This window comes from Trematomus bernacchii, unplaced genomic scaffold (genome assembly GCF_902827165.1).
Source record: "Trematomus bernacchii unplaced genomic scaffold, fTreBer1.1, whole genome shotgun sequence".
NCBI classification, from domain to species: Eukaryota; Metazoa; Chordata; class Actinopteri; order Perciformes; family Nototheniidae; genus Trematomus; species Trematomus bernacchii.
Genome location: NW_022988043.1, coordinates 6105311 through 6132977, shown reverse-complemented (window position 1 = coordinate 6132977; position 27667 = coordinate 6105311). Strand labels below are relative to the sequence as shown.

The window sequence follows — 27667 nt, the reverse complement described above, 5'->3', positions numbered from 1 at the left end:
CATTTATTTATTAGTATGATAGCTCCAGGCAAAGGTGATGTAATCTCTAACAGCTCCTTTAAAGTGTCTCTTTCAGCTACCTGATTTCTTAACAGCACACCACGTGGAGAGACGAGTAGTCTGACATTTCCCCAGAATCCAGATGTCTTTATATCACATTTATGTTTTTATTTTGTCAAAACACCATTATCTCATGTCCTAAAAAAAATCTTAGGCAAGGATATTCAAGAAAAATGTTTTGAATGTGTTACTTTGTACAGACCTTTGGCTCATTTTGACACACAAACACATATTTGTATAGGCTTGCTGAGGTCTGCTCTCAGACTACGACATACAGACATACTAAGAACACTATTAATTTAGCGTTCACTTTTGAAATGTACTCTGTTTTTACCACACCTTAGGTAGGCCCCTTGCTCATAATTACTTTGACACTTGGGCTGCTGCTGATGATATGAACAGACTTTCACAGAGTTCACACTGGAAGCAACTTTTCTAATCATACGCTGAGCATATTATGATCGAATATCTACGGTTAGGTATATGCATAAACACAGGGACTCACTGTCACTATGTGAAGAAAGGTGCTTTTAAGTGAATTATTGGGATGTTTGATTAGATTTTTTACTGTGTTTATGATTTTCCTCTGTCTTTTTGTTTCCCCTTGTTCAAAGAATTCATGCAGAAATAAAAAGTGGAAACAGTTCTCTGTAAGCTGTTAAAGGCACTGAATCCCCCAAATCCTGCTGCTTGTTTTCAATATCCTCCTCACCCACCCTCCTCCTTTTCTTTCTACTAAACCCCATCTTGCTCCTGTCTGCTCCCTGCCCCCGTTTTCTTTCCACCCATATCCTCCCTCGCTGTGTGTGTGCGTGTGTGTGAGCGGGACAGCCGCCCCTACTAGGCAAGTGAAGTAAACTCCCCCTTTTGCCTCTCTCTCTCTCTCTCTCTCTCTCTCTCTCTCTCTCTCTCTCTATCTATCTCTCTCTCTCTCTCTCTCTCTCTCTCTCTCTCTCTCTCTCTCTCTCTCTCTCTCTCTCAGCTGGGCTGCTTCTGTCAGAACGGGTTGGAGGACAATCAACTGCAACTGCTACCGCCGCCGCTGGTGTGTTTTGTGGTGTGGACTTTCTCACGTTGCGGTGGACACACACACACACACACACACACACACACACACACACACACACACACACACACACACACACACACACACACACACCACACACACACACCACACACACACACACACACACACACACACACACACACACACACACACACACACACACACACACACACACACACAGGAGCTTGCTCGCCCAATACTCCCCCTCCCACCTCTCTCTCTCTCCCTGGCACATACACACTCTGAGGGAGAGGCAGTGTGTGAGCTGCGGACCCTGCCGTGTGGACTGTATTGAAGAGAGGAGAAGAGAGGAGCGCAGTGGCAGACTCTACCATGCCAGTGCAGGGAGAAAGGCTGAAGCGCTGTCTCTGTCTCTGGAGCCGGAGTCCTCTGCTGTTGCTTGGACTGTTCTCTCTTCACGCACAAGCACAGGGTGAGTAACTGCAAAGCCTCTCTGTACTCCTCAACATAGTGGCTGTTTTTACTTAGCTTTGCTCTGAAGTTGCTCTGATGCAACTCCTCAAAAATGTGTGAGATTTCCTTTTTCACCTAAACTTTCTTATTTAGTTAGTTCTTCGTCTACTTACTGAAAACAGTATGGTTGTTTTTTCTCACATGTAGAATCGTACTTATATTTTGTGGAAACATGTATGGTACTTCAAAAAGTTTCCATTTAAAACTTTGCTCTGCAGTGTCTTGAAGTGTCAGTTTAAGGAATCAGCTCCAAAATGTAGCAACTGGTGTAGCCATGATCCTGATCATAAGACATGTGGTTGTTTTGCATCAAGGAAATGTTTTGTTAAAGTGTAACATGTCTCCATCAGGATTTTATCAGCTCAAAAAAGGCACAGCTGAGATACAATCTTTTTTATTTAATTTTCCAATTGTCAAATTAAAGGGTTCAGTGTTTTGATAATAGTGAATTTGAGACTAGAAGCATTTTCAAAAACACTATTATGTCATAAGCAGACACTCGTGAATTTGATATCATATTGATATGGTTAGTCAAGAGGTTTTTCTACTGACCATAGAAAACTACATTGAGTTCAATTGTAAGTTGGAGTGTGACAATTGATTATTGATTTTCTTATCACTTTCATTTTCAAACGTTTACAAGTTGTATATATTGCTGGGACAATAGGTTTCATATCTTTCTGTGTATTTGCTTTATCCTTCAAACAGATAGAGAAATATATTGTCATGGAGCGACATTGTTTCCGTCAGTCGCATCAGCCGCTTGTCTGTGACCATGTTTGGTATCTGGAGTGTGATTGGCGAGGTGTTGGAGAGAGAGAGTGTCAGATTTAATAGTCTGTTATGTTTAGTGCCGTGATGTGTGTCATTAAGGTTTGACACTGCACCTCTGTTGTATTTCCAGCATTGGTTTAACTATGGCACAGAGGCTCTATAGATGATCCTGATTAATACAAATCATTGGAGGAATTGAAACAGTAGTGTGTTCTGTTATGTTCAGGTTTGGACTCTTATTTCTGAAGAGTGATTGCGTCCGTGCCTATTTTTTGTTACTGTCTTTATTGTTGGTCTATTTAAAGTAAATGGAGATTGTTTCAGCAGGAGCCCTGAAGTTAAGCCAGCAGAGTCTCATACCTCATACTAAGTGTGCTATGTGCTGAGGTCATGCTGCGACCTCTGGCTGGACGTCACCCCCTCTTTCTCGTCCATCTTTCCTGTCATTGTCACAGTCTGAGACGGCTTTCCTATGGAGTCCATGCTGTGTTACCAGTTCTCATTTACTCCCTTTGCTTGCAGTTACTGTGTTAACCTTTTTAACCGAGCCTTTAAAGGAATTACATTTTGAATACCATGGACATTAAAGCATTTGCACTGCACACATGAGTACACAGGAACACAAACGTAAAAATTGCCAGAGTGTTTGAGAGTCATGGTCATACTGGCTGCTCTGTGCAAGAAGCTGCAGCCACAGCTGCCCAAGAGGAAGACATAATGTGAAATCTGACAAAAAGTTGGAGCTGTACCAAGTTTTGTTCTTGGTTGTGTTTAACTGCTATAAAGCCTTTTCTATTGAAACTTTAAATATAAATGAATATTGACTTCATATTTTATTAGAAAATGCACATTTGTTTCCCCCCACTTTCTATCTTTCACAAATTGTATTGCTGCAAGTGCTGCATAAGGGACATATACTACATCTCCATAAGTGCAGTTTTAGTGTGAGGAGTTGGGATATGTAATGTTTTAGTTGATATAAATAACAGTTTAACATTAATTGGCCATTGTAGACTAGTAAAATAAATGTAGCGCTCCTATTATTCAAAAGATCTGACTTAAATACTCACCAAAAACACAAATGTGTTTATCTGAGCACATATTTATTCATTCTTAACCCTATATTTTCACATTACTGAAAAGCTGCTCCACCTCTATTAGTATGTGTTAATTCATACTTCAAAATAATATTGTCATGTGTTGCATTTCGCTAGATAATAGAGTCTTAAAAATGTCCAGATGATAGTGCATCATTGTCATTTTGGATGAGCACCAAACTTGGTCTCAGCAGAAAAGAAAAATCCAGATTTTGAAAGAAGTGATCGGCTTAGGTATTTCATTTTTGTATCACTAGATGCTCCTAACAGTTAAAACAGGTTTACTTTACTTTACAGTTTTTAAATAGTTTAAACTTTATAGAAATAGCATTTTGCCCTGAGGTCGGGGTTAGCAACAGCCTTTATTCATTGGTTGACACAGGGTTGATTGATTGGACCAGCCACATGCTCCTTCATTGGTTGACAGCAGATGATTGATTGTCCTGGCAACCGATTCAACTGTGCCTTAAAGGGCAAATGTTTGTTTTGAAAACTGTATGAAAATATAAGATGGAGCAGGTGGACAGAGAGGATTTTATTTATCAGGATTATCTGATCCTTATTTTCTCTGCCTCTCCCTGGCTGTGTTCCCACTGTTTATTCCCGCTCTCAGCCTAAACTGCTCATGGATGGTTGGTAGGGTGAATGGGAGTCTAGACTTGGTCAGCTAATGTTTCCTGGTCCTATAGCCACAGGTGAACTGGAGTCATTACAGGTCTTTAGACAGGCAGTAGACAGCTATGGTGTTGTGTCTGCATCAAGGTCACAGTTTGCCTTGCAGCATGTCCATGACCTTGTCTCAATCAAATAAAGTACAATGTGTTCATTATTTTCAAGGAGAAATGAGAGCATTGGGAATGTGCACACTTACGCACACTCACACACACATACAGTCTCTGTGACCTTCCACCTATGCCAGGCTGCAATCTTCAATGTGAGTTCTGGGAAGTGAGGAGTGAGCGTGATAGCTTACATTTCATTGTCCTTGGTGGAAATAAGCACCGCTGTATCAGTTTTCACAGTCAAAGCTTTGCCAGTTGCTTTGCTTTTGTCACTGTCCGCTAACGAGACTCTGTTACTCTCTGCAGAATTTCTGAATTTTCAGATTTTCAGATTTCGTTTTTATGTAAACACTGTTTTAAGTTTGCAAAAAAGTATTTGGACAAATCTGTGTGCCTCATCTTTTCTCCCTCTCTGTCACTTAACACCTGCTTGATAAAGATGTTGTTGTTTCTGATTTGCATGCCTGATTAGCATTGACCTTCGCCCACAGTGAAATGGATGCTTCTCATCATCTTAAAAAGCACTCAGTTTGGTTTGTAGAGGGGGTTCTTAGCTCTCAAGAAGTCATTGACAAAACTATAATACTTGAGGAAAACTAACTCAGACATTTCTAGCAGGAAATGCAGTTTTGAGAAAAGATAAGCAGAAGGCGTGAAAGCTGAGTCAATGTATCAAACTGATGGTGGAGCGCTCTACTCCTCAGCCTTAAAGCTTCCTGGCAGGATGTGTTGAGTTCCCTTGCTACAAACAGATACCTCATCAGAACTACAGATCTGCTGGCTATGAAACTCAAACACAGCTGTAAGGTGTTGCTGACTGTTTGTTAAAAACTACTTGTTGGTGTCCTGAGGTAAACCTCCAACTTAGATTTATCCTTTTTTCATCTTCCTTGTGTGACTTCTGAAATCTTTTCTTCAACACAGCTGGGGCCACAAACCGGGGGTCCCTGAGTAGGGGAGGCTTAACAAAGCGGGACCCAGAAGGCTAATGTGGGGCCGGAGTTAAGGATATAAGGGCTCAGAGACAAAGCATGACATAAATATAAGTCCCTGTTATGCGATATTTAAAAAGGTCCTATGTTGTGTGTTTGAGAGGGAAAAAAGTGATCTTGAAATGACCTCTAAAAGGTGGAAGGTAAGGGAGGTGAGGAGGGTTTGGGACTGAGGGGTTTTACATCCTGTAATGGATACAGATTCAGTAAATTCTATACCAGTCAGATTACCGGTCTGGCCCTGACTTCTTCAGACACAGCTGGAGCAGGGGACTAACATGTCTTTGTCTGTTCATAAGAGAGGGAGAGATAGTGGGTGAGGAAGAGAGATTTTTGAATACAATGAAAACGTTTTTTGGTCTGTTTTTGTGATGATCATTAAGAGGAAGTAACAACATTTAAAACAAGCATGTAAAAAGAAACATTGTAGCTATAAAAATATGTCAGCATACAGAGAAAAAAATTAAAAAAAACATATATATTTTTTCTTCATTGTTTTTATTAATACAGAGCTTTTGAACCGCTCACTCTATCTTTAGCTCAGGCAGTATTACCCTCAGTTTGCAGCTTTGTCATAGTGCTCATTTATAGCTATTGTACAGTGTCTGCCAGGGCATTTAGAAGAAGCAGTAGTAGCACTTTGTTTCTTAAGTAGTTAAATTGTTGTGTTTGTTGTTGTGCCCTACTGTGTGTGCCGTGAGCTCTGGGCACAGAACATTACAATGCAGTGCTGTGATAGACAAATAACAGGTGAGACGGAGCAAAGCTGGCTGTCACAGTCACAGTGCACTGGGACTACAGGGCTTAGGGTTTTCCATGCACTTGCACACCCCCCTCCTTATTACCCAGACGCCTGGAACATTGTTTTGGATGTGGAAGGTTGATCGGGGAGAGAAACTATCCATTATTTTTGTTTGTTACCAGGACTTTAAATAAATCACTTTAAATAATGACGTTGAAAAGGCCCTATAATTGTAGGTATTAGTTAATAACATCATAGGAAAATGAAATACAAAAAGAGAGTGAACAAAACTGCTACTTTAATAAATATTGCAGCGAAAATAAATACATTCACAGACTGTAATTTAGGGTAATGGGTGTCTGTCGAGATGCCCACTTTAAACCAAATGACTTCGCTATACAGACAATCATTATATGCTATGATAGTTGCCTAATGGCTTTCCAGATGGAGGTGCATGTTGAATGTGTGTGTGTGTATATGTGTGTATGTGTGCTTACGACGCGCCTAGACGACAGCATGTTTGTCCAGTGAGATAGTACAGAGGAGGCCTGGAGCCGCTGATGGGTGATATGTGACTTAGTTAATGTGAAGCTAATCATACGGAGGAGACAGTGGGACGCATACAACTATAAACACATGCACACTTACACAAACACACTCTCACACAAAGCAGGGACTCTCACACACACACTGGTTTTCACTCATACCACACATTATGCACACATTAATAGGAAACACAGTAATATCATTCCACAGGCTCACACACACACACACACACACACACACACACACACACACACACACACACACACACACACACACACACACACACACACACACACACACACACACACACACACACACACAAGCTGTAAATGGATGGAAAGTGACTGTTTACGCCTGTGGAGATGACTGAGACGCCACAGACCAGAACTCTGGGAAATAAACACATGGCAGCTGTAATGTTAACACCATCAACCCTCCCTCTACACGCACACACAAACACTCTCTCTACTCCCACAGTCACGCAGCAAGGCACTCACCTACACACTGATGTGTTCTCATTCTCATCATCTGACCTCTCAAATACAGATTTTTGTTCATTTATCATTGAGCCAAAGCAATCATTGTAGCTATTAGTTCTGCATGACAGCAATATTGTGTATAAGTCACGGTGTGTGTGTGTGTGTGTGTGTGTGTGTGTGTGTGTGTGTGTGTGTGTGTGTGTGTGTGTGTGTGTGTGTGTGTGTGTGTGTGTGTGTGTGTGTGTGTGTGTGTGTGCACAGTGGTAAGATATTATTGTGTTTCCTACTAATGTATTTAGCTTTTTACCACTGTTTTTATGCTTTGTCAGAAGAACTAAAGGATGGAGGGAGCTAAAAAGATGCAGAAGTTTAAGTTTAAGCAGAAACAATGACACAAAAAGCTCGCCGTTACTAGTTGTTGATGTAGTACTGTAGTTGGATATAATAACTCTGGGGAACACGTGATGTTAAAATGATTTATGATATAAAAGTCTGTCAAGAAAATATATTCTGAGAATCGATGATGTCAAGCCTCAGAAGCATAACTTTAGAAAACAAGTTATGAATGTCAGTGTTTAAATTGCTTTTGCCACTACAGTTCAGGAGTGAACAGAATATAGATTGGAAAGACCGCTTGACGTCAACGTTCTTACATTTTTACTATATCTTCTTGTCTCTTATCAGCTTAAATGATACCTCACATCATTCCTGAAATTAACTTTAGTACCAAAACAGCTTGACCTGAGTTTCTGGGCATGATGGGTCAGTCTGAACCCTGTAAACAACTTAGCAAAACAAGTATCTTAATCAGAGCATTCACTTTAATCAAGCAATTTGTGGGCATACCAATTGAACAAAGTTGAACTTGTGCACTGAATATTTGGAACCTGCTGTTTGCCCATTTAGCTATTAGGTTTTACAGATGCCAGACATTTGACCTTTGAATAAGCATTTGATTTCAGTCAACTTTGCTTCGGAGAATACATTTGCATTAAAATGTGTAACTTCTTGTTATGATGACGTAAACATTTTCCTCCTCATTCTGTACCTCTTCCCCTATTTGTGTAAGACTTAGTGTCTTTCTTTGTTTTGTATTTAACATGTGTCACTTGGAGTATTTATTTAAGGAAATGCTGCAGTTGATGTTTGTTTCAAGTAGGGCAATTTATTAGCCTGCCAGCAAAAAAAGAGTGTATATTATGTGTTCCTGCATGTTGTGTTGACCATGTGAAGAGCAACCATATATAAAAGAGAATACTTTTGGGTCATTTAGCAGCCTAATTTTCAGCTTAAGGATGCTTATCTTATAAATGTGTAATATCAACATGTTTGATAGATTTCTGTAGATGTGTGAGAAAAGAAAAAGGCATCATCGAGTCAGACGGGAAAACAAACTGAATCCATGTAGACAAGTCTTTTAGATTTACTGTAAAAAAAAGCATTAAAGCATTTACAGTAATAGTTTCTCTGTCTTCCTTGTCTTGTATCGGTTTGGCTTTTAATTTCATTCCCAGACACATGTGCTCACACAAAAAAGGTGACATCATGACTAGACTTCTGGGTGGTACCCCGTTTCTTCCGAACGACTGCATCTAGCAAAAATGCAGAGTCTTCTACCATGCTATCATACTCCATTTTCAAAACTTGTGAGAGTGTGTCAGTGTGTTTTCTGTTGCTCTGTTATATCCACAGTGTGAAATCTTAAACTTGCGTTGTCACATTTGCCATGGCCAACCATCGACTTGGCATGTGTGTTGCGATTGTTTATCAGTTCATAGAGTTGAATTTTGCATACCACCATGATGGAACAATTAGTCATATGATGATATCACGGGATTAGAATATAATATATAATATTAAATAGCTGCCAAGTTTGAATGGACTTTGATGGTGTGTGTATTGTAACTTAACACTATGTATCACTCTGGGATGGGTGTGCATCATAGTCTAAGTATGCTGTTTTTAGTGCAGAAACCAGATTTACATTATGCAGTATAAAGCTTAGTAGGCATATCACTTTTTTCATGTCTGATTAGAGTGCAGTTTTATCAATCATCTGCCAGTCGGTCAGGCCACTATTTTTACACTTAGTTAATTTGTTGTTTTGTTTGCGAGACATTTAATTTCAGTTGTCATTAGAAACCACATGTTGAAGGCTGTGGGTCAAATGTATAATTTGTGGTTTGGATAAACTTGTTTGAATATGTTGTAGAACACGTTCGTGCATATTAACAAGGGGAAAATAACAGGCTTTCAGACGGCAAAATAATGACTACCCAGAAAACCACTAATGGAACTAATTGGAAAAGTTCATTCGATATCAGTAATTGCTACAGTCACTGCGGTTGATGCAGATGTTAACTGTGTTTGTGTGGGGAAATTGGAGAGCTTCATGATACCAGTTTTGGTTATTATTGTGCCATACTAGAGCACAAACAAGGGCAAAAACAAACAGATTAATAAACAACACTGGTTATTAAAACCTCCTTCACATTGGCTTTGTTGACACAGTAAATATCAAATCTATGTTTCTTAGCGACACTTTCCTTCTACTTTGATAAATATGTTATATCTTGTATTCTTTTTGAAGATTATATTTTATTATGAAATTTAAATATTTAAAACAAAAACAAAATATTTAAGATGTGTCAAACAAGTGTATGTGTTGCTTTACTCAATTGCATTGCCTATAGTAAAGCATTCCTTTTTGACATACACATCTGTCTGACGGAGGAGAAGAGCTGCTGCTTAAAGGATCTGCCGGAGAACTCCGGTAGCTTCATTAGTCGTCCATAGGAATAGTTTGAAAAGAGGTGTAGGAGGACATTTTCCATCTCTTCTGCAATTATGTTGACATGCATTTCAGATTTACTTAACATCTGATATTTGAAACAAATACATTTTATAAGCCAGTTATTTTTGCCTCAATGTACTGATTTGGAATTAAATTGTAATAGTGTTCAGTAGGAGTTCATACTATAGCCAAAAACCTCCACCACATCCCATGGAATGTTATATTTTATATATGTATAAATCATGATAGAGTAAATATTTAGAAATTCAATAGTATTATACCTAAATGAAACAGAAGGGGATCTGGATCCTATAAACCTATTACCATAGTGTAGACAAGTACGTTTTAAGAAAAGTCATGATTTAGCTTAATCTCCATTTTCTGTGCACTACTTTGCCAAAGTATAGTGTGCATGGCTTTCATTTATATCTTTATGACTAATCAGATTTAGTCTGTATTATGTATTCAGATCAGAAGAAGCCGGATTTTAATTATTGGTATCAGAATCACAGCCACAGCCTACTGATCCAGCCCGATGCCCAGTGTCTTTGAATTGATACAAGCTGTTTTGTGATGAGTAGCAGCCCACAGATGGCCATGAGAAGGAGCTTTTGATGAAGGGACCAGCTGGTATTCTTTCTCTTCTTTTCTTTGCTTTGCTCTCTCACACCTCCTTCAGGACCGTTTCATCATTTCCTTGTATTCCAGAGGGAATGCTGAGGGCCTTCTGTAACGAACCTAGAGTTCCGGTACCCTTGTGTACCTGTCACTCATCCCCATGCAAGGGGACTCACACACACACACACACACACACACACACACACACACACACACACACACACACACACACACACACACACACACACACACACACACACACACACACACACACACACACACACACACACACACACACACACACACACACACACACACACACACACACACACACACACACACACACACACACAACTGGTCGCAGCATAAAGCTGGCAGATGTCAGCTGTATAACCAGAGACTTGCACTGGCTCATTACTGCATCATTCATCAGTGTGACATAATGAAGGAATGCTTGAAGAGCTGTTGACGATGATGTTGGAGGATAGAATAGATGAATGAAGCTCCAACAGCTTCTCTCATCTCTCCTTTCACTGGTTTTGTTACGCGGTTTACATCGCTTCTATCCTTTGTGATAGTTCCTTGGTGGTCGGTCTCAGTCCTGGTTGCTGATTCGCTGACACAGCGGTTTGATTGGCTAGAGCTTGTACTGGCATATGATTAGATTGGCTGACGCTTCCGTCGAAGCTTCAAAAGTTGAACATTGCTCAACTTTTGCAGTTTGGCGAAGCGTGACGTCACCCCATTCAAAGTGAATGGGCTGAAGCGTTGAAGCTTTAACGCACACCGCTGTGTGGACGGGCCGTTAATCCGACTTTGGCAGGAATAGAAGTGTAAGGGAATCTGTCTGATCCTTTTTCCTCCAATATTATTAGAATAGTAATAAAGTAGTAGAAGAGAGAGCTTTGTCACAGGACTCGAAGGCAGAACATTTGAATTTCAAAGTAAGTTCAGTCAAAACAGCCAAAGAGTTGACCTTCACTTCCCAGCATCCAGCTTCCAGATCACAAAGTAGGGTTCATTAAGACATTCCTGTACATGTGGGATGGCTCGGCGCATCTCAGCATTGACAGGAAGAAGAACATGGAGATAAGACCAGCGCTGAAAGTACATGGAAGTCTAGAGAGAGAGTCGGAGCCAAAACCTTTCACCTTCCATGTATCTTTCTCTGTACCGACGTGCCTGTCAAACACCAGCAAGATGAACTACTACTTAGAGGAAAGAAGGGGGCAGGAAGGGAGCCGTGTTGTCAAATGAGTGTGTCTTAAGTGGAAGGGGGGGGGGGCGGGTTGTGTTTACATGGGCTCGCTGAAAGGTTTTTTTTCTGGTAGGCCTTGTTTGACATGGCCAGGATAACTAATGAATATGTTCTCTCTCTCTGTTTCCCCGCGTCTTTTTGTCTGCCTATCTTCCTCTTTATTCTCCTATCTTCATCTTTCCATCTCATGCACAATATCCCACTCCTTCACTTATATCCCCTCTGTCTATCTTAATATCTGTCTTCTTCCTTTCTTTCTGCATTCAAGTTTTTACAAAGGTGCATCTGTTGGAGAGAGGCCTTTTAGCTTTTGGGGGTTTGTGGGGCCATGGTTGTTAATTGTGTGTTTACAGTGGCCCCTATATCCTGCCATCAAGCCTGAAAAAGCCTATAAGGGAGACCTGAAAGCTCACACTGGCATCTGAAAGGCCATTTTAGTGAAAGAGCTTGAAACAATTATAGTGTCAGTGAAGTGCCTAAACATTCGGCCAGTTTCAGAGCACTAGTAGTTTGACTTTCTGCCTGTTTTGACGTTGGTGGCACTTAGTGAGGTTTGGACTGGAGCCGCATTGGTCAGTGCTCGTTTTAAGAGTTGCACCTTACGGCCAAGACGAGACCACAGGGGAAATATTTTCTAAGACCTCAAGTTTACCCTACTATTCCTTTAATTGCATTACCAATGGCCTCTCAAACCATCCAATAATACATTATAATAGGATGCCTTATCTCTCTATGTAGTCGTTTTTAAAGTACGCACTTTTCCTCTTGGTCAAAATCTATGCGATTTTTCGCATATAATTATCACCTCCGTGGAGGCACTCTTCTTTCTTGAAGAAAAGCTCTGGATAACATGCAAGGTCGGCGCCTTCTTGTTTTCTAAAACAGCAGAATATTTGACCTTGGTCTTCTGTGCAGACAGATTGTAAAAACCATCACCCCAGGATCAACTGTCGCTGTACTATTTAGTTTTTTCAAAGAATAACGAGAATCAAGAACATTTCTGTAATCTGTTGCTGGTTTTAAATCAGATAATCAAATACGTTTTGTGTTAGACACCTCACCTTTTACATTCAGTGCAAGGAGAATTAATACATAAAACATTCTGCTCGGCAGTGGGCATTCCTTTTTTCTTTCTCTCCTGTTTATCTTTTTCCCACTGTCTCTCTCTCACACACACACACACACACATTCTCTGTTCCTCTCTCTCTCTCACTCTCACTCACACACACACACACACACACACACACACCACACACACACACACACACACACACACACACACACACACACACACACACACACACACACACACACACACACACACACACACACACACACACACACACACACACACACACAGCAGTAGCCAGGGATCCCAGGTGCAGGATGGATGTGAAAGGCTTTGTGTTTTGTCAACAGCACAGCAGCACCTCACATGACTATCCAGTGGACTCACGCAGGGAGGAGAGGGCTAAGGAAGTGGACGATGAAAAGAGAAAAGGAGGTGGGGTTTAAGAAGATAGTTTGGAAGATTTGGGAATAAGATGGAGGAGAAAAAAAGATGTGAAAACAATGTGTGTCGATTTCACTAGTAGAGGAAAAGGGATATATGCAGCAGAGAGGGGCAAATTAAAAAAGATAAAGGACAAAGAAGAAAGGGGCATGGAGTGAGACACAAAGTGAGTGAGTATTCAGGAGCAGGATGGAGTAAGTGATGGGAGGGAGGGGGAGTGAGAGAAAGGGTGGAAAAGGCCAGTGGCCTCTGCTCCGTCCCCTCTGTGCTGCTAAACTGCCCACCAGTTCCCCGCAGCTCTGTCACTTCTCGTTTGTTAATCCCCCTTTCTTCTCCCCCTCCTACCTTTCCTCGGTCCCTTTCTCTCAAATCGGTCAATTGTTAATGTGACCCCTTTAAACCCCACCGTCCCTCTCTTGCAGTATTGTCAACAAATTATCAGTGTGTACAAGAGAGACATTTAGAAAGGGCACTGCTGGATGACGAATGGCTATGCTCGTTTAAAAGTGTCTGCTAAAGTTGTTTTTGTCGTGAAAGTTTTCCTTTTGCAAAAGAAAACCTAGTAATCAGCATATTATGAAGCTACAGTAGTTAATGTGTTTGATGTGTCCGATAAGATAAGGAGGGACCACTTTACATAACGTTTTAATTGTAATACTGCACACGTCCTCACTGGTGAAATTAACTCTCAACATGAAAGAGATGATGAGAACAACCACCTTATCCAAAAGACAGCCCTTTTCCTTGAGCCTTAGTCACTGAAGTCAAAGTGGTCGTGGAAGCTTTTGGTGAATACAAATCAATGATGTAAGAAAAAACAAGTGTATCACATCAACACATAAGATATCAGTGACCGTGAAGTAAATCAATAGAGAAAGAGACATTTGTGCCACACGTGAAAATGCTTGGTGTGTAGCAATTTGCGTATCTGTGTCTTTATGCTTCAGTCCATTAGGTTGCATTTGGCGTGTATCCCTAGAGTTCTTTGATGTTTTGTAAAACATCTAACGTTTTGACTGACACTGCATAACAACCCTGAAAATGTTTCGCACATATATAAGTGCCCATCTATTCTAATGTGTTATTCAAAGGTGAGGCTCTCTCTCTCTCCACACAATGAACACACTGTTAGCACTAATTGCTAAATGTTCACTTAGTGATACTAGCCAGCCAACACAGGAGGTACCACTAAAACAAGGTGTTTGCTAGTTAGGTTGCTTTTAGCATATATTTCATAATGGAATATTCTTTTGAAGACAATAGAGTAAGCACTTTGTCTTTATTTGATTTAAATACCAATATCAGACTGGCAGTTTTTTTTATTATTACGGCAAAGCTTCTTCGCTTTAATATTCCACCAAATGTATGCACAGACAATAAATCTGTTGCTACAAAAGCTATTTCTCGATTGAATACATGAGCTAAGAAAAGAGAATATGCTTTGAAGAAATAAACAATTAAATACAGTTGTTAGATGATTCAAAAGTGGCGATGCTGCTACATACTGTACAATTCGCCATAAAGAGTATTTAGCTATGGCTAGCCAACTTGCACTTAGTCTTTTATGCTTCACACTTTTTAAAGGAGACTATATGCTGAGAATGTTGAGATACCTGAGGACAATCTCACTTTACATCCCCCAATATGTAGAAATGGCCAGCAGTGGGACTTCTCCAGTGCACAGTAAATGTCAGCTTTTATGTCATTTTGACTATGCTCACATATCGATTTCTGCAAAAGTAAAACATAAAAAAACATATAGGAAGCTCAGGAAGTTCGTATGCTTTCAATTTCTAATAAAAGAACCTGAATCACGTAAATGTTACTGTAGGTTTACATTTTCAGAGAAACAAAGTACATTGTTTTATTCATTTGGACTGTGCACTTTCACTCATACTTTTGTATTCTCATTGTTTATGAGAAGCATCTGCTTAATAAAAAGAACCTGAACTTGAGAAGAGAGGTTGAAAAAGGGGCAGGAGAGCAGATTGGGTATCTGCTAGTAGTTTATTTCAAAGAGGAAGGACTTGTGCTTATTTTGGACCATCTCCGCTTGCAGCTGTTAAGCATCTGGTCTCAATGATCATGCTGGAATGAATGAAAATCTTAAAAGCCATGAGGGAAAGACACTTCCGTGAGCCTTTTTTCCCTCAAGTGACAAACAGGTGCCCTTTTGAAATAGGATAAGTAGGAAATACAGCAGCTTTGTTCTAGTTCTTAGCCATATCAGTTTTAAGAGTGAAACAAAAATAATCTGCTGTGACAAAGTATCAGGTGTTTTTTGTTTCTCAAATGTTCTCTCCATTATAATTTCTTTTTTTTATAAATGTTTGGGATTGGTTTCACTATGTTAGTTTTCAGTTCAGTCAGCCGGCTAACAAATGGATGTCAATACAGACTATGCACATGGTTGATGTTTTCCGCCTGGACTCTGACCTCATCACTCCCTGCAGCACGCAGCAGCACAGCAGAGATTTGTGGAGTAAAAATATTAAACTTCTCCCCCAGGGGATTTTACAAACATACATGTGGCAGCAACGAAACTGCCGTAATACTGACATGATACAAGCTTACTCATGAAATGCTACATGATCAAGTGTTAACAGCAAGTGTTTGCAGTGTCACAGCAGGCCTGCATCAGAGCAAAGCGAGGATATAGAGGGGTCAGACGGCCTTATTGCATAGAATGTGTTAAATAAATCTAGTAGAGTATTTTAAAGCAACGCACCTTAAGAAGTCTGCCCAATCTTCTCCACAGGCTCATCTTCGTCCAATATGTTGCATCCTTTTCCACAGAATATTAAATACATGATAAACCTCCTAGCTCTTCATGACATAAACACCTTTTCTTTAAAATAACATAATGAAACTCAGTATGGCTGTGTTACTGATAATACTTTTTGATATGTTTTTATTTTTGCAAAAATGCTCTCTTTTTTCATACCCAGTAGTAGCATTAGCCCAAACATTTGATGTTTCGAATGCGATCCCTGAGCCTGGCAGTGTTAGTGATTTTTCATCTGAAAAAATATATCATAAATATATGACTCATGCTTGTGATTTCAACTTGTTTTTTTTGTCTCTTAACCAACTTAGTTCCTCTTATTTTCTATTTTTGTCTGTTTTTGTAGGCAATATATTGGACATGCCGCGAAGAGCATCCAGTAAGGAGGCATCGGAGAGTGGGAAGGAGGCCAGTGGCAGCACAGCTCCTGCTTCCTCCTCCGAGGGGATCCTGTTGTGTCACTGTTATCACCACTGCCCTGAAGACTCACCCAATAACACATGCAGGTACTGTAAGAAGAGGAGAAATGCATAACAAATGTAACACACTTGCGTCTGCGTTATTAGTGGTTATTTTAAATAGTTGCTTTACTTAGTGTCCTTGTTTTCCAGGACCGATGGCTACTGTTTCACCATGGTACAGGAGGAGGACGACGGGGTATCGTTCGAGAAAGCAGGATGTCTTGCGCTGGACGGATCAGAATTTCAGTGTCGGGTGAGTAGATGACTGTCACAGCACACTACAAAAAACTGCGTCCTTTATCTCATATCTTATCTTAACAACTTAATTCAACCCTGTATTATATAAAAATATGTTCAATTGACTATGACACAAAACAGAGAAAATACAATTCAATTTATGGTTTGAGCCATAACTTAATAAAAAGCTGAACATATATAACTAATAAAAAAGGAAAAAGAGATATCAAATAATTACATTACTGTCTTCCAGAACACGGGGAACGCACGTCAAAGGAGATCAGTGGAGTGCTGTTCAGACGAAGATTACTGCAATAAAAACTTGCATCCTACACTGCCACCACTTAAACCACCTCGTAAGTCTATCTATCATTCTCCTCTCATCCCTCCACTCTTTCTTTTCCATCAAACACAAAAGATAGCTATTTTCTCCAGTTGGCAAGTGGCATTGACAGTGTACATTAAACAAAGTCAGAGCAAAGAACTGTGATTGATGGTGTTATGGCACACAAGATTAAAGATATCATGACATTCTTAGAGAGACAAAGACAGCTTAAGTGGGGGAGACAACGGGAGTTACTGTCAAACTGTCCTGTAGCTGCTGGGTGTCAAGGGAGTACCGAGGTCTCTACTGTGTACAACACTATACTCCATGTGCAAGTGTCTGAGTCTTATTGTGTATTTGAGAGACAGTAAGCCTAGATTCCCAGAGAAATCACAAACCCCAGCAGACAGCGAGGGCAGTCATCAATCTGAAACCCTATCATAGTGGATCAGGAAGAGAATTCATCGACTAGGCTCAGGGCTTCCTCTCGTTTCGGACTGGGGTCTTAGGGGAAAAGAGTGTGTGCCAGAAGAAAATGAAAAATTGATGAGTGAAAATACGATTTGTATTTGATTAACTGTAAAGCGGTTCTTTCAAGTGACTTGTAAGGATGACTGATTTCTTCGTATACTTTTCTCTATTTCCTCTCCATGTTTTGGGGATTTTAATCAATTTGATTTGATCCTTGTTAGTTTCTAGCCGACATTTATAGGGCAGAAATGGACTCCAAGCCAAAAATGTCCAGTTTTGGGATAGTGTTTTTTCTCTATCTAACATTGTTTTTATGTCTTTGCATACCTTTTTTCTGCCCCTCTCTTCCATTCCGTCTCACTTTTCTTTTCTTGCCACCCCGACCCCCTCTCCCACCTCTATCCTCCCCTCTCCAGTCTATGTTGATGGGAAGATCCACCACATGGCCTTGTTGGTCTCAGTCACTGTGTGCAGCATCATACTGGCCTTCATTATAGTGTTCTGCTACTTCAGGTAATTAACATGTGACCATCAAATGCACACAAATCAAAATTCTTCTCGCTACAGTTTCCAGCAAAACGTTATAAATACCTTTCGACTATAATGCAAATATGTCATAAATAATACCAAAAATCTTCCTGTTATGTCAACAAATTATGAGTATACCATGCCATAAAGATGAATAAAAACGGCATAGAATAGTATGTCCTAAGACATTTCCTGGTAAACTGTATCATTAAAACTAAATAAAAGTCAACAACGTTATTATATTTTATGTCATAAAAACCTAATTAAAAAGTCATAGCATAATATGTCATGACACTTGAAGTTATACTGAATGCTTGTGTGTTCTTACAGGTATAAGCGCCAGCAGTCTCGTCCTCGGTACCGTATTGGTCTGGAGCAGGACGAGAGCTACATTCCCTCCGGAGAGTCTCTGAGGGAGCTGATCGAGCAGTCTCAGAGCTCTGGCTCTGGCTCAGGGCTCCCTCTGCTGGTGAGATACACAAATTGCACCTAACACCTGTTGGATCAAAGCGATGCACCCTACAGTAGATCCCTTGTATGCACACTAGTGCACATTGCCATATACTTGATTACATTTTGTCTCGTGTCTTACCATTAAGGAAGTATGTGAGGAGATGATGGTGGTCATTTGATACTTATAAGACATACCATAAGATTTAAGTATTTTCTTAAAAATATTCTTATATAAAGTTTGACCCTGTGAAACATTGAAAACACTATTCCCTAATTAGCTTGTGAGCACCTAACCATCTAAGGGTTTCCTTTCTGAAATCTAAGGAGCTACATTTCCTGACACACAATGCAAAACACACATCGGTTTAATAGCTTATCTTAAAATCTCAGAAGTTACACTCTTGAGCAAACCATTCTATTTGTTCTCCTCTTCAGGTGCAGCGAACGATAGCCAAGCAGATCCAGATGGTGAAGCAGATAGGCAAGGGGAGGTATGGAGAGGTGTGGATGGGCAGATGGAGGGCAGAGAAAGTTGCCGTTAAAGTTTTCTTCACCACTGAGGAGGCCAGTTGGTTCAGAGAGACTGAGATTTACCAGACTGTTCTGATGAGACATGAGAACATCCTCGGTAAGACTGGCTTCTTTCTGTATTTTCTCATGTGTACCTTTTCTAATACTGCTCCCCTCTTGTATCGGCCTCGTTTGCTTTTGGGAGTATTAACCTCCCTATCTGTCTGTCTTTACACATTTCTCTTGTATTAAAAACCAACTAACGTATACTCTTACTGCTCCATTTCAATCAACAAAGTTACAGGGGATTTGAAGGGGAATATAATAAATTAGTCTTTCTTATATAGTTGCAGCAATCCTAACAATCCTTAATCATGGACTGTCGGATAGATGAGTTGGTTTACTGATAGGTTACTAATGCAAGTGGGACTGTCCATTGTTAACGTTGCTGCACCACACTGCACTCACTGCCAAAAACAATCAATTATGGCCCAGAGAACGTACACCACAACAAATTATAATGTAGACAACAACAGACTGCAAACGAAAGATTGCATAATTAAACACTACAAGATGCATAGTAATTAAGAAGTCGGGCAAAAGATCACCTGCCAGTAAACTAGAAGACAGACTCTATGGAGCTGCTGTGCATAATGTTGGCTTCTACAGTCGATACTGCATGTTTTGTTTTCTAATTCGGCACTGGGATCATCAAATTCACTAAATAAGAAAATTGTCAAGATTAAGATGTTAAAGGTGGGGTAGGTAATTTTGGAGAAACCAGCTCGAGTGCGCAAGAATTTGAAAATACACAACCGGAAAAAATCTGCCACTTCCTTACAGAGCCCCTCCTCCAAAACACACGAACGTGCACATGACCAATGAGGGCACGAGATCAGTTTGTGCACAGATGGAAGGCTGACAGGCAGGTAGGCCATCCAGTTATTTTAGCCGGGCCGGCTAAAATGATTGGTCGTACTTTTTACAGTGCTACGGCTTCCACAGATGACATTTTTGTATGGATTTTTTTTCAAAGCACTTAAGATATTCATTGCTATCGGGATGTTAAGAGCATTCCATGGAATATAACAAAAAGTGTATCTCGAGCCGGTTTCTCAAACTTACCTACCCCACCTTTAAAGTCCTAAAATAAAGTTACATTTTAAATCTTTAAATGACCTCTATGTATACTGATTTCACATAATAAAAGTATTTTTTCTCAGCAAAAGTGAATTAATGTATTGGCTGCACAAACTGGTTCTGCTTTAATTCTAGGATTGAACCTAACCTATTAAAACAGTGAAGACACACTCCCTGACTCCTCTATTCACTCTCTTTCCATTCTCAGGTTTTATAGCTGCTGATATTAAAGGAACTGGCTCCTGGACCCAACTCTACCTAATCACTGACTACCATGAAAATGGCTCTTTGTATGACTACCTCAAATCAACCACTCTCGACAATAAAGCCATGCTGCGGCTGGCCTACTCCTCTGTGTCTGGCCTCAGTCACCTCCACACTGAGATCTTTGGCACCCAGGGCAAACCTGCCATTGCCCACAGGGATCTAAAGAGCAAGAACATACTAGTAAAAACAAATGGGACCTGCTGTATAGCTGACCTGGGACTGGCAGTCAAGCTTATCAGGTGAGTGAGTCAGTCACATGTGTTGCTGTTAGGCATATTTTCAATATATGTCTCAAATCCTCATTCTGCTGAATTTTAAGCTTTGGTAGGGGGCTGAAAATGTTCATGAATCTGAGTACTTTGAACTTCTATTATCTCAGAGGATTCAGTAATGTGCATAGTTCATTCATCTTTAATCTAAAAATGTTACTTTGATCTCTGCAGTGACACCAATGAGGTCGACATCCCTCCCAACACCAGAGTGGGCACAAAGCGCTACATGCCTCCGGAGGTTCTGGATGAGACTCTGAACAGAAGTCACTTTCAGTCGTACATCATGGCTGACATGTACAGCTTCGGGCTGATTCTCTGGGAGATCGCACGGCGTTGTGTCTCAGGAGGTAAATATACCTTTTATGTACATACTTTTATCTTTTTGGACACAAACAACTTTTTTAAATGCCAACAAATATTGCACTGTTTGGGATGGCTATGCTCTATGGAGTTTGACATCTTGACACATGACCAGAGTGTATTTCAACTGCATATTATTGGTTGTAGGGATCCTTGAAGAGTACCAGTTGCCATACCATGAGTTGGTGTCTACAGACCCTTCATATGAAGACATGAGAGAGGTGGTCTGCATCAAAAGACTACGACCATCATTTCCTAATCGGTGGACCAGCGATGAGGTAAAATACATCTAAATAGTACAACTCATACATGCTATCATACACACACAAACTAATGACCTTCCTAACACTATCTGTGTCTCCTCAGTGTTTGAGACAGATGGGGAAGCTGATGACAGAATGCTGGGCCCACACCCCGGGCTCCCGCCTCACAGCCCTACGGGTAAAAAAGACACTTGCCAAGATGTCAGAATCGCAGGACATCAAGCTGTGAGCAGGCCCTTCCAGGTGTGTGTTTACACAGGCGCGGAAAAGGCTCTTACTGTCACACTGGCTCTGGTCCAGGATGCACTATCCTTGGAAAAGGAGGAGGAACAGGAAGCATGATCACCACTTGGAAATCGCAGGATCACACACTTCGAGTCCAGATGCACAGAACACGAGAGTCCAGGTCCCCCTTTGAAAGAATGTATAACAGGATTACGGTGGTAAACTCAAAGTGAAACTCATTAAAAACAATCCGTCCGACCCTGTTCTGTCGATCAGAGAAGATGAGTCATTTTCATTTCAGACTAGTTTAAGGACTCTAAATCCAGTTTCTTGTTCACATGCTCCAAAAGCCCTGGAGAAAAGATATGTAAGTTTAACTTGGCACTGTAGCTGCAGAGATATGCCGACACGCTACTGACTAGTGAGTGGAATACTATATCAATGCTTTCTGTGAAAGCTAGCCTACCTGTAGATGAAGGTCCCATTGATAAAGCATTAGGCTTATTGCAGCATGACACCTCCTTTCTAAACAGTCGACCCACTACTGCCTTTATGTTCCAATTGGATTGAACACTTGTGTCACTCTTGAGTTGCTTTAGGTCGCAATGACTGACAATATGTGGCAGAACAAGTGTTTGTTGAGGCTAAAAGTTTTGTTTACGCTGTAAGGTTTTCAGACACTGAAGAAAAGGTACACCTGTATTTTTTAATTATAATGATGTGTCAAAAATGCAACAGCTTGTTTTTCATGTAAAACTCAAACTCTTCTTTGTGAAAAAATAAAGTTGATATGTCCAAATAAATTCTGGATAGAGGCTCTACATGCCTGTGTTCCCTTGCCCTGCTTTAGGAAAAGGGGCTTTGCAGTAATAATGCCAATGAAGCAGAACGGTGCCACCCATAGGTGCTCCGCAGCAATTTCAGGAAGGAAGGTCTGACAAGGCAATCAGAAATTGTTGTACACAACTGTATTGATGACTTCTCTGATGTAGTGATCTATTTTAAATGTGTGTAATTGTGCCTGTGTTAGTTTAGGGGTTCAACAAGTCGTTTTTCATTCAGACACTCCCAATAAAATCGAGTATGATTATGTGTGTGTGTTAGACAGCCGGACCAGAAGCCTACACTAAAGATATAATAGCCACACACAGTTTTGTTGAAAAAGCGACTGGTCCTAGAAATCATCCTCTATCGTCCCCAAACCAACACTAGGTTTACCCAGTAAACATCGAAAGGTCCTTTCTTTCTGACCACCAGGCTGCCTCATACATTAAAGTACATATTAGGCTGATTCACCATAATAAACAGCTGACACACGGAAATCTAATGGCAGTAGAGTCGTTAAAAAATCAATCAGCTGCCTTTTTTCCGGGGAACTTCTCTGCTGATTCAAATTCTCACATGGTAGCAGTCAAGTATTAGGAAGATTAAACAGCCTTACCGCCTCAGTATGAAATATTTCTGAAGGTACAGTAAATGTGGACAGCTTTCATCATCACAGTAAGCACATTCTTAGGTTGTCTGCTACCACATCCAATCATTGTAATTATTTTTAGTCCATTTGTAAAATCCTTGATAAACTTTCCTTCAGGTCAATGAGTAGTCTTTTTGTTTGTTTTAAATCTTTGCCAACTAAAATCGTGGGATTCTTTGTAATTGTTGATTGATGTGTTGTGTTATACACGCCCTCTCTTTCCTCTTGGATGGTGTGCCTTATTTAATATGTACCTACTGTAGTTGTCTGTGAGAGAAAGTGGTGTTTCTAATTCAGTAAAAAGGTTGAACATTCCCCCAATAAAGTGTTTCACTCATGGACATGGCTGATTCACAGTTTGTGGTGGCTGAATGAGGAGCATACTAACTAGTCTCTCAGGTGCCTCTTACTGTTAAGGCATGCTCTCAATATTTCCTTGTTTAAAGAGAAGTGCATGCCTCATTGCAGCCCAGCGGTGCTGCTGAGCACACAGCATGTTAAACAGCTACACCATAAGCATTTCTTGTTGCTATTACTTCCTCTACAGAATGCTTTATCCAACTACTATTGGAGTCTGGCAACTGTTAATATTAATTACACATAAAGGTACAAATCAAAGCATTGCAAATGACATATATATAATCAGCATGGTCTATTGCATTTGGAATCTTGCCGTACACACCCTATTATTACAACATGAAAGCATTAAACCGTTTCCCAAAACATTTCTGTAGAAATAAGCCACCATAGGCACAACATATTATCAGCGTTGCTTATAAATATAATTTATTAATTGTCTTAAAAATTCTTTCTTACACTTTGTACAGAAAACAATTAGAGGAGATAGAGAGGCGAGCATTCAACAAGATTGAGCAAGATTCATGAAGCGTGCCAGAAATAGCAAAATGGACCAACACTACCCCGCAATAATCAGATCACCCCTTATAGTAAAATAAAAATGCACTTACAAGCACAGCTCTAGGAATAGACTTCTATCATGATAACCAATGCCAAATTTGCATAGTAGACACTGCTTTTACAAAAAAGGAAAGAAACTTAAATACAAAACTTGAAACATAGAAACTAAAATCTAACTGTCCTGCTATTATTTTGTATTCTCAAATTTGCCAAATATAACTGACAGTACACAACTGTACATGATGTCAATACAAAATATTTTGTACATACTTTGATATCTTAACACTACTTGTTTTCCTTTCAACATCTCGAAGGATCGCCTTCTAGAGGCCCAACGTATGCTTTCCTCATGAAACCCCCCCAGTCTGACCTGCTGTAAACCGTAGATTTAGAACGTGGTGAGGATCTGATTATGGGCCAAGTTACACAGTAACACGTTTCTTACATCTGACCATCGTGTCCTTGCGCACGTTCATCAGCATGTATTCTGCATTTGACTAAATAAGCGATGTTGATGATCAAACAGAGATACTGTCATGACTTTTGTCTGCATATTTTCTTCTGAAGGAAACTTAATGTTTAGGCTTTTATCCTCAAAACTAACATAACTCTTCCCTTTGTTTCCTGACATCAGCAGTTTGAAAACATACAAAACATCCACTCCATCATTTAAGCATGAACCATTTCTAATTTGAATGATAAGGCTGTCCAAAATAAAAGACTCATCAATTGTGAGGGCTGTTGAGGGCTAGGATGAACAACAATACAAGAGGTCAGATTTTTTACAAGCATATTTAAAAAAAATCGCCATGTAAAATCAATATCTAAAGGTTTCTTCCTGTGTGGACAGCGACCAGAAAAAAATGTGCCATGAAAAGGTAAACATCTGACCTTTTGTACTGATATTTACTCAGCCTTTGCCCTCTTTCCTTTAACATATCCTCCTCAGTATCTCCTCTACATACCTGATGTTCAGTTTCATATGGCGTCTCTCCATACTTCAGATTCATAGATTTGACCTGTATTCCCTTTGAACTGAATTTTCATTTAGTCTTTAACATGGTCCATATGGTTCGTGTCCCCAGGGGCATAAGAAATCTACTTAAAAGCCACTCAAAATAAGGCTGTTTTTTTTTTCCATTTCTTCAGACACTGTTGACCCAAGTCTATGCATACATTAAAAAGCCAACCTTGCTTCACAATGTTATGCAAAACACAAAAGTATTACACTTTATATTACATACAGTCATCCCCTTTAGTTGATATCTTGATCTTAAGCTCTAATTTACAACTTTTTCAACAAAAACACCATGAGTTGGAATGTTAGTTGCTGCAGAACATTATTTTAGATAAAGGGCAACTAACTGATATGTTACAGATTTTATCCCCCCATACAGTTCACACCCATAAAAACATTAAAATGGCATAACAAATGAAAAACAATGTTAATGTAAGTAACACAAAATAATATTATGGTAATAAAGGTCATTATATTGAACATGATAATCATGTATTTACACGTTTCAGACGATCACAAATGTAAATGCTGTTATTCTTCCAAATCCACTGGAGGGTGCTAGTGACCATGATCAGCTCGCAAGTGAAATCAACAGAATGCACCCTGAAGGCAGACAACACAACTGACATCCTGTGATGATGAGATGCCGAAAATATGACAGAAATATATATGTTATATATATATTAGTAAATTAAAACATGATTGATAAAAAGTATATTATATTTAGCGATAATGAATGATATCAACTGTATTTAATCCATTACTACTCTGGTAGTTTGTATATTTGTATTTTAATACACTTTTCGCTCCCTCTCATTTTTCTCTGAGTTGGACCCTGTCCAGAAACAAGCCTGACCGTCATTCAGAGAGACTTCTCCAACTGAGGTTGTGGTTAACCACATGTGGTAGCCATGGCTGGAATTCCCCAGCCGGCAGCTTGTCTGCATCTGCACTACAGCTCCGTCCAAACAACTCGTCTTTGGGGCAAAAGGGAGTAGCAGCAACACTTTAGAAAACTAGTAAAGGCTTGGTTTTATTTAAGGGATGCATGTAGCTAGAAGATCATTCCAGCTCTCATGCTCATAGTGAAACCTTCAAAAGGTACAGAAACCTGTCTCTTTCACACAAACATTATAAAATACTATACTGTTCATACAGTCTGCATCTTCGCCCTTATCTGTTTATCATAAGTGCGATATTAACTATGCCTAAAGAAAGACAGTTTCACAAGTCTGAGACAAGCATCCATGTTACTTGCATCCATCTGGATTGTAATCATCTTTGGATTGCCTTTAATAATACATTACGATTAAAAGGCAATTGGACAGCAAGTTAAGTTGCTTCGACTATGTCATCTAGACTTCCTGTTACTAGGATGATGTCATATCTCCATGCACTTTGGAGGAAAGCCTCACACTGGATACCGAATGTATAACTTATTATGTCAGCCAAAGATGGAGAACCCTGAAGTGTCCGGCTTGTTTCTGGTGAGGACCCTTTGATTGAGAGTCACTTGGTAACAAATTCTGTTAGCGGGAAATGGTCCACACATACTGTATGGACAGCAGAATACATAAAACGTTCCCTAGGAAACGATATAAAGACAACAAACTGTACCGGCGAAACATGTACAGCCAAGGCTCACAGGTGGTGAGGGATCACTTCTTTATCTCCCCTCTCATTATCTGTTCTCCATCCTGTTGGTACAGAAGATCACCTGCAGCCATCATTTCATGTTAACGTCCTCCCTCTCTTTGTAATCAGTTTAGCCTCTCCATGTGTTTACTCTTATCTAACTAAAGAGTGTCCTCTCAGACTCAATCCTTGTTTTCCTCACTCTACCTTCACCCACTCTTTTGTAATCAGTTTAGCTTCTCTCCATTTATGATTCTGTTCCATTCCTATAGAATGGATATAGGCTTCAAGGTCAGTACCTCCACTGCCGCTTCTCTTTCTTCACTATAAAGTAACAGCAAGAAAACAACTAGTGTTACACCAGACAAGATCTTTTTTTCAGGCGTGTGTATGTTTTGTTTGTTCCTGATATACTTTGTTTTTTGTTGGGTTATTATGACACCCCTCGGTCACACACAACACTCCAACGCTGGTCATATAAACACACAGATACACACAGTCTTCAGCATCAGGTTGAACATTTCTAGCCATTGTTGCTCAATCTCCATCGCTGCAGCATCGACCGTGGGGAATCACGTGTAATCGTCTTCAGAGTTCTGTCGTTCTCAAGGTAATTACGTTGCTCCTTCAATGTTCTGTTGTCATGGAGAAGCTGCCGTCATGGCGGCCCATCTCCTCCAGCACAGCGGCCAGTTCGTTTAGGTCTCCATCGGGGAAGTGCTGGGCCTCCCACAGATCCAGGATCACTCCTGTGGGACTGGACTTGGTGGCAAAGTAGTTCAGATACCTGAAGGAGAGCAGAGGGACGACATATCTCGCTAATATTACATGACAGAATAGATGTCCTTCTCCCACCTTGTTAGCACAAAGTTACTTAGAGATAGAGTGTGTGTTGTAGTCATGGAGTTCTGTCATGAATCAACTTTACTGTAGGAAACAAACTCAAGTATACAAAAGCTACAGGCCGCAACTACAAATCACAACAAAGGCCAAATCTTAATGTTAACATTTGAAATTGAAACCAAACTGTAGGTAAAAGTCAATAGAATACTAATAAATTAAAAAAACACCCTTAAAACTTACATGAAGGGGTCAGAAAAGCCCTTCAGTAATATAAGTATATATACTGT

At 40.1% G+C, this 27667-nt stretch overlaps 2 protein-coding genes across 3 annotated transcripts in view; one reads left to right on the top strand and one right to left on the bottom strand.

Annotated features, from left to right (window-relative positions):
* The first annotated feature begins 1307 nt into the window (after nt 1-1307).
* Nucleotides 1308-23305, top strand: bmpr1ba (bone morphogenetic protein receptor, type IBa). The gene is made up of 11 exons (XM_034117554.1): nt 1308-1559; nt 16327-16486; nt 16592-16694; nt 16932-17034; nt 17891-17987; nt 18333-18471; nt 18891-19083; nt 20314-20611; nt 20816-20991; nt 21152-21282; nt 21371-23305. Exons 1-11 carry the CDS (start codon nt 1460-1462, stop codon nt 21494-21496), a joined length of 1626 nt encoding a protein of 541 aa, XP_033973445.1. The 5' UTR covers nt 1308-1459; the 3' UTR covers nt 21497-23305.
* A 421-nt stretch (nt 23306-23726) lies between these two features.
* LOC117473045 (netrin receptor UNC5C-like) overlaps nt 23727-27667 on the bottom strand; it is a 175250-nt gene continuing 171309 nt past the window's right edge. For both annotated transcript variants that reach the window (XM_034118516.1, XM_034118517.1), the window contains one exon: nt 23727-27324. In XM_034118516.1, the coding sequence (XP_033974407.1) occupies nt 27165-27324 (160 nt within the window). In that variant the 3' untranslated portion in view covers nt 23727-27164. The remainder of the gene's footprint in view (nt 27325-27667) is intronic.

What these genes read in the sequence shown, in the direction of transcription:
- bmpr1ba (XM_034117554.1), top strand. Translation starts at nt 1,460, where the DNA reads ATGCCAGTGCAGGGAGAAAGGCTGAAGCGCTGTCTCTGTCTCTGGAGC. An exon ending in TCTTCACGCACAAGCACAGG is followed by an intron (nt 1,560 to 16,326) that starts GTGAGTAACTGC and finishes CTGTTTTTGTAG; the next exon opens with GCAATATATTGGACATGCCG. An exon ending in GAGACATGAGAACATCCTCG is followed by an intron (nt 19,084 to 20,313) that starts GTAAGACTGGCT and finishes TTCCATTCTCAG; the next exon opens with GTTTTATAGCTGCTGATATT.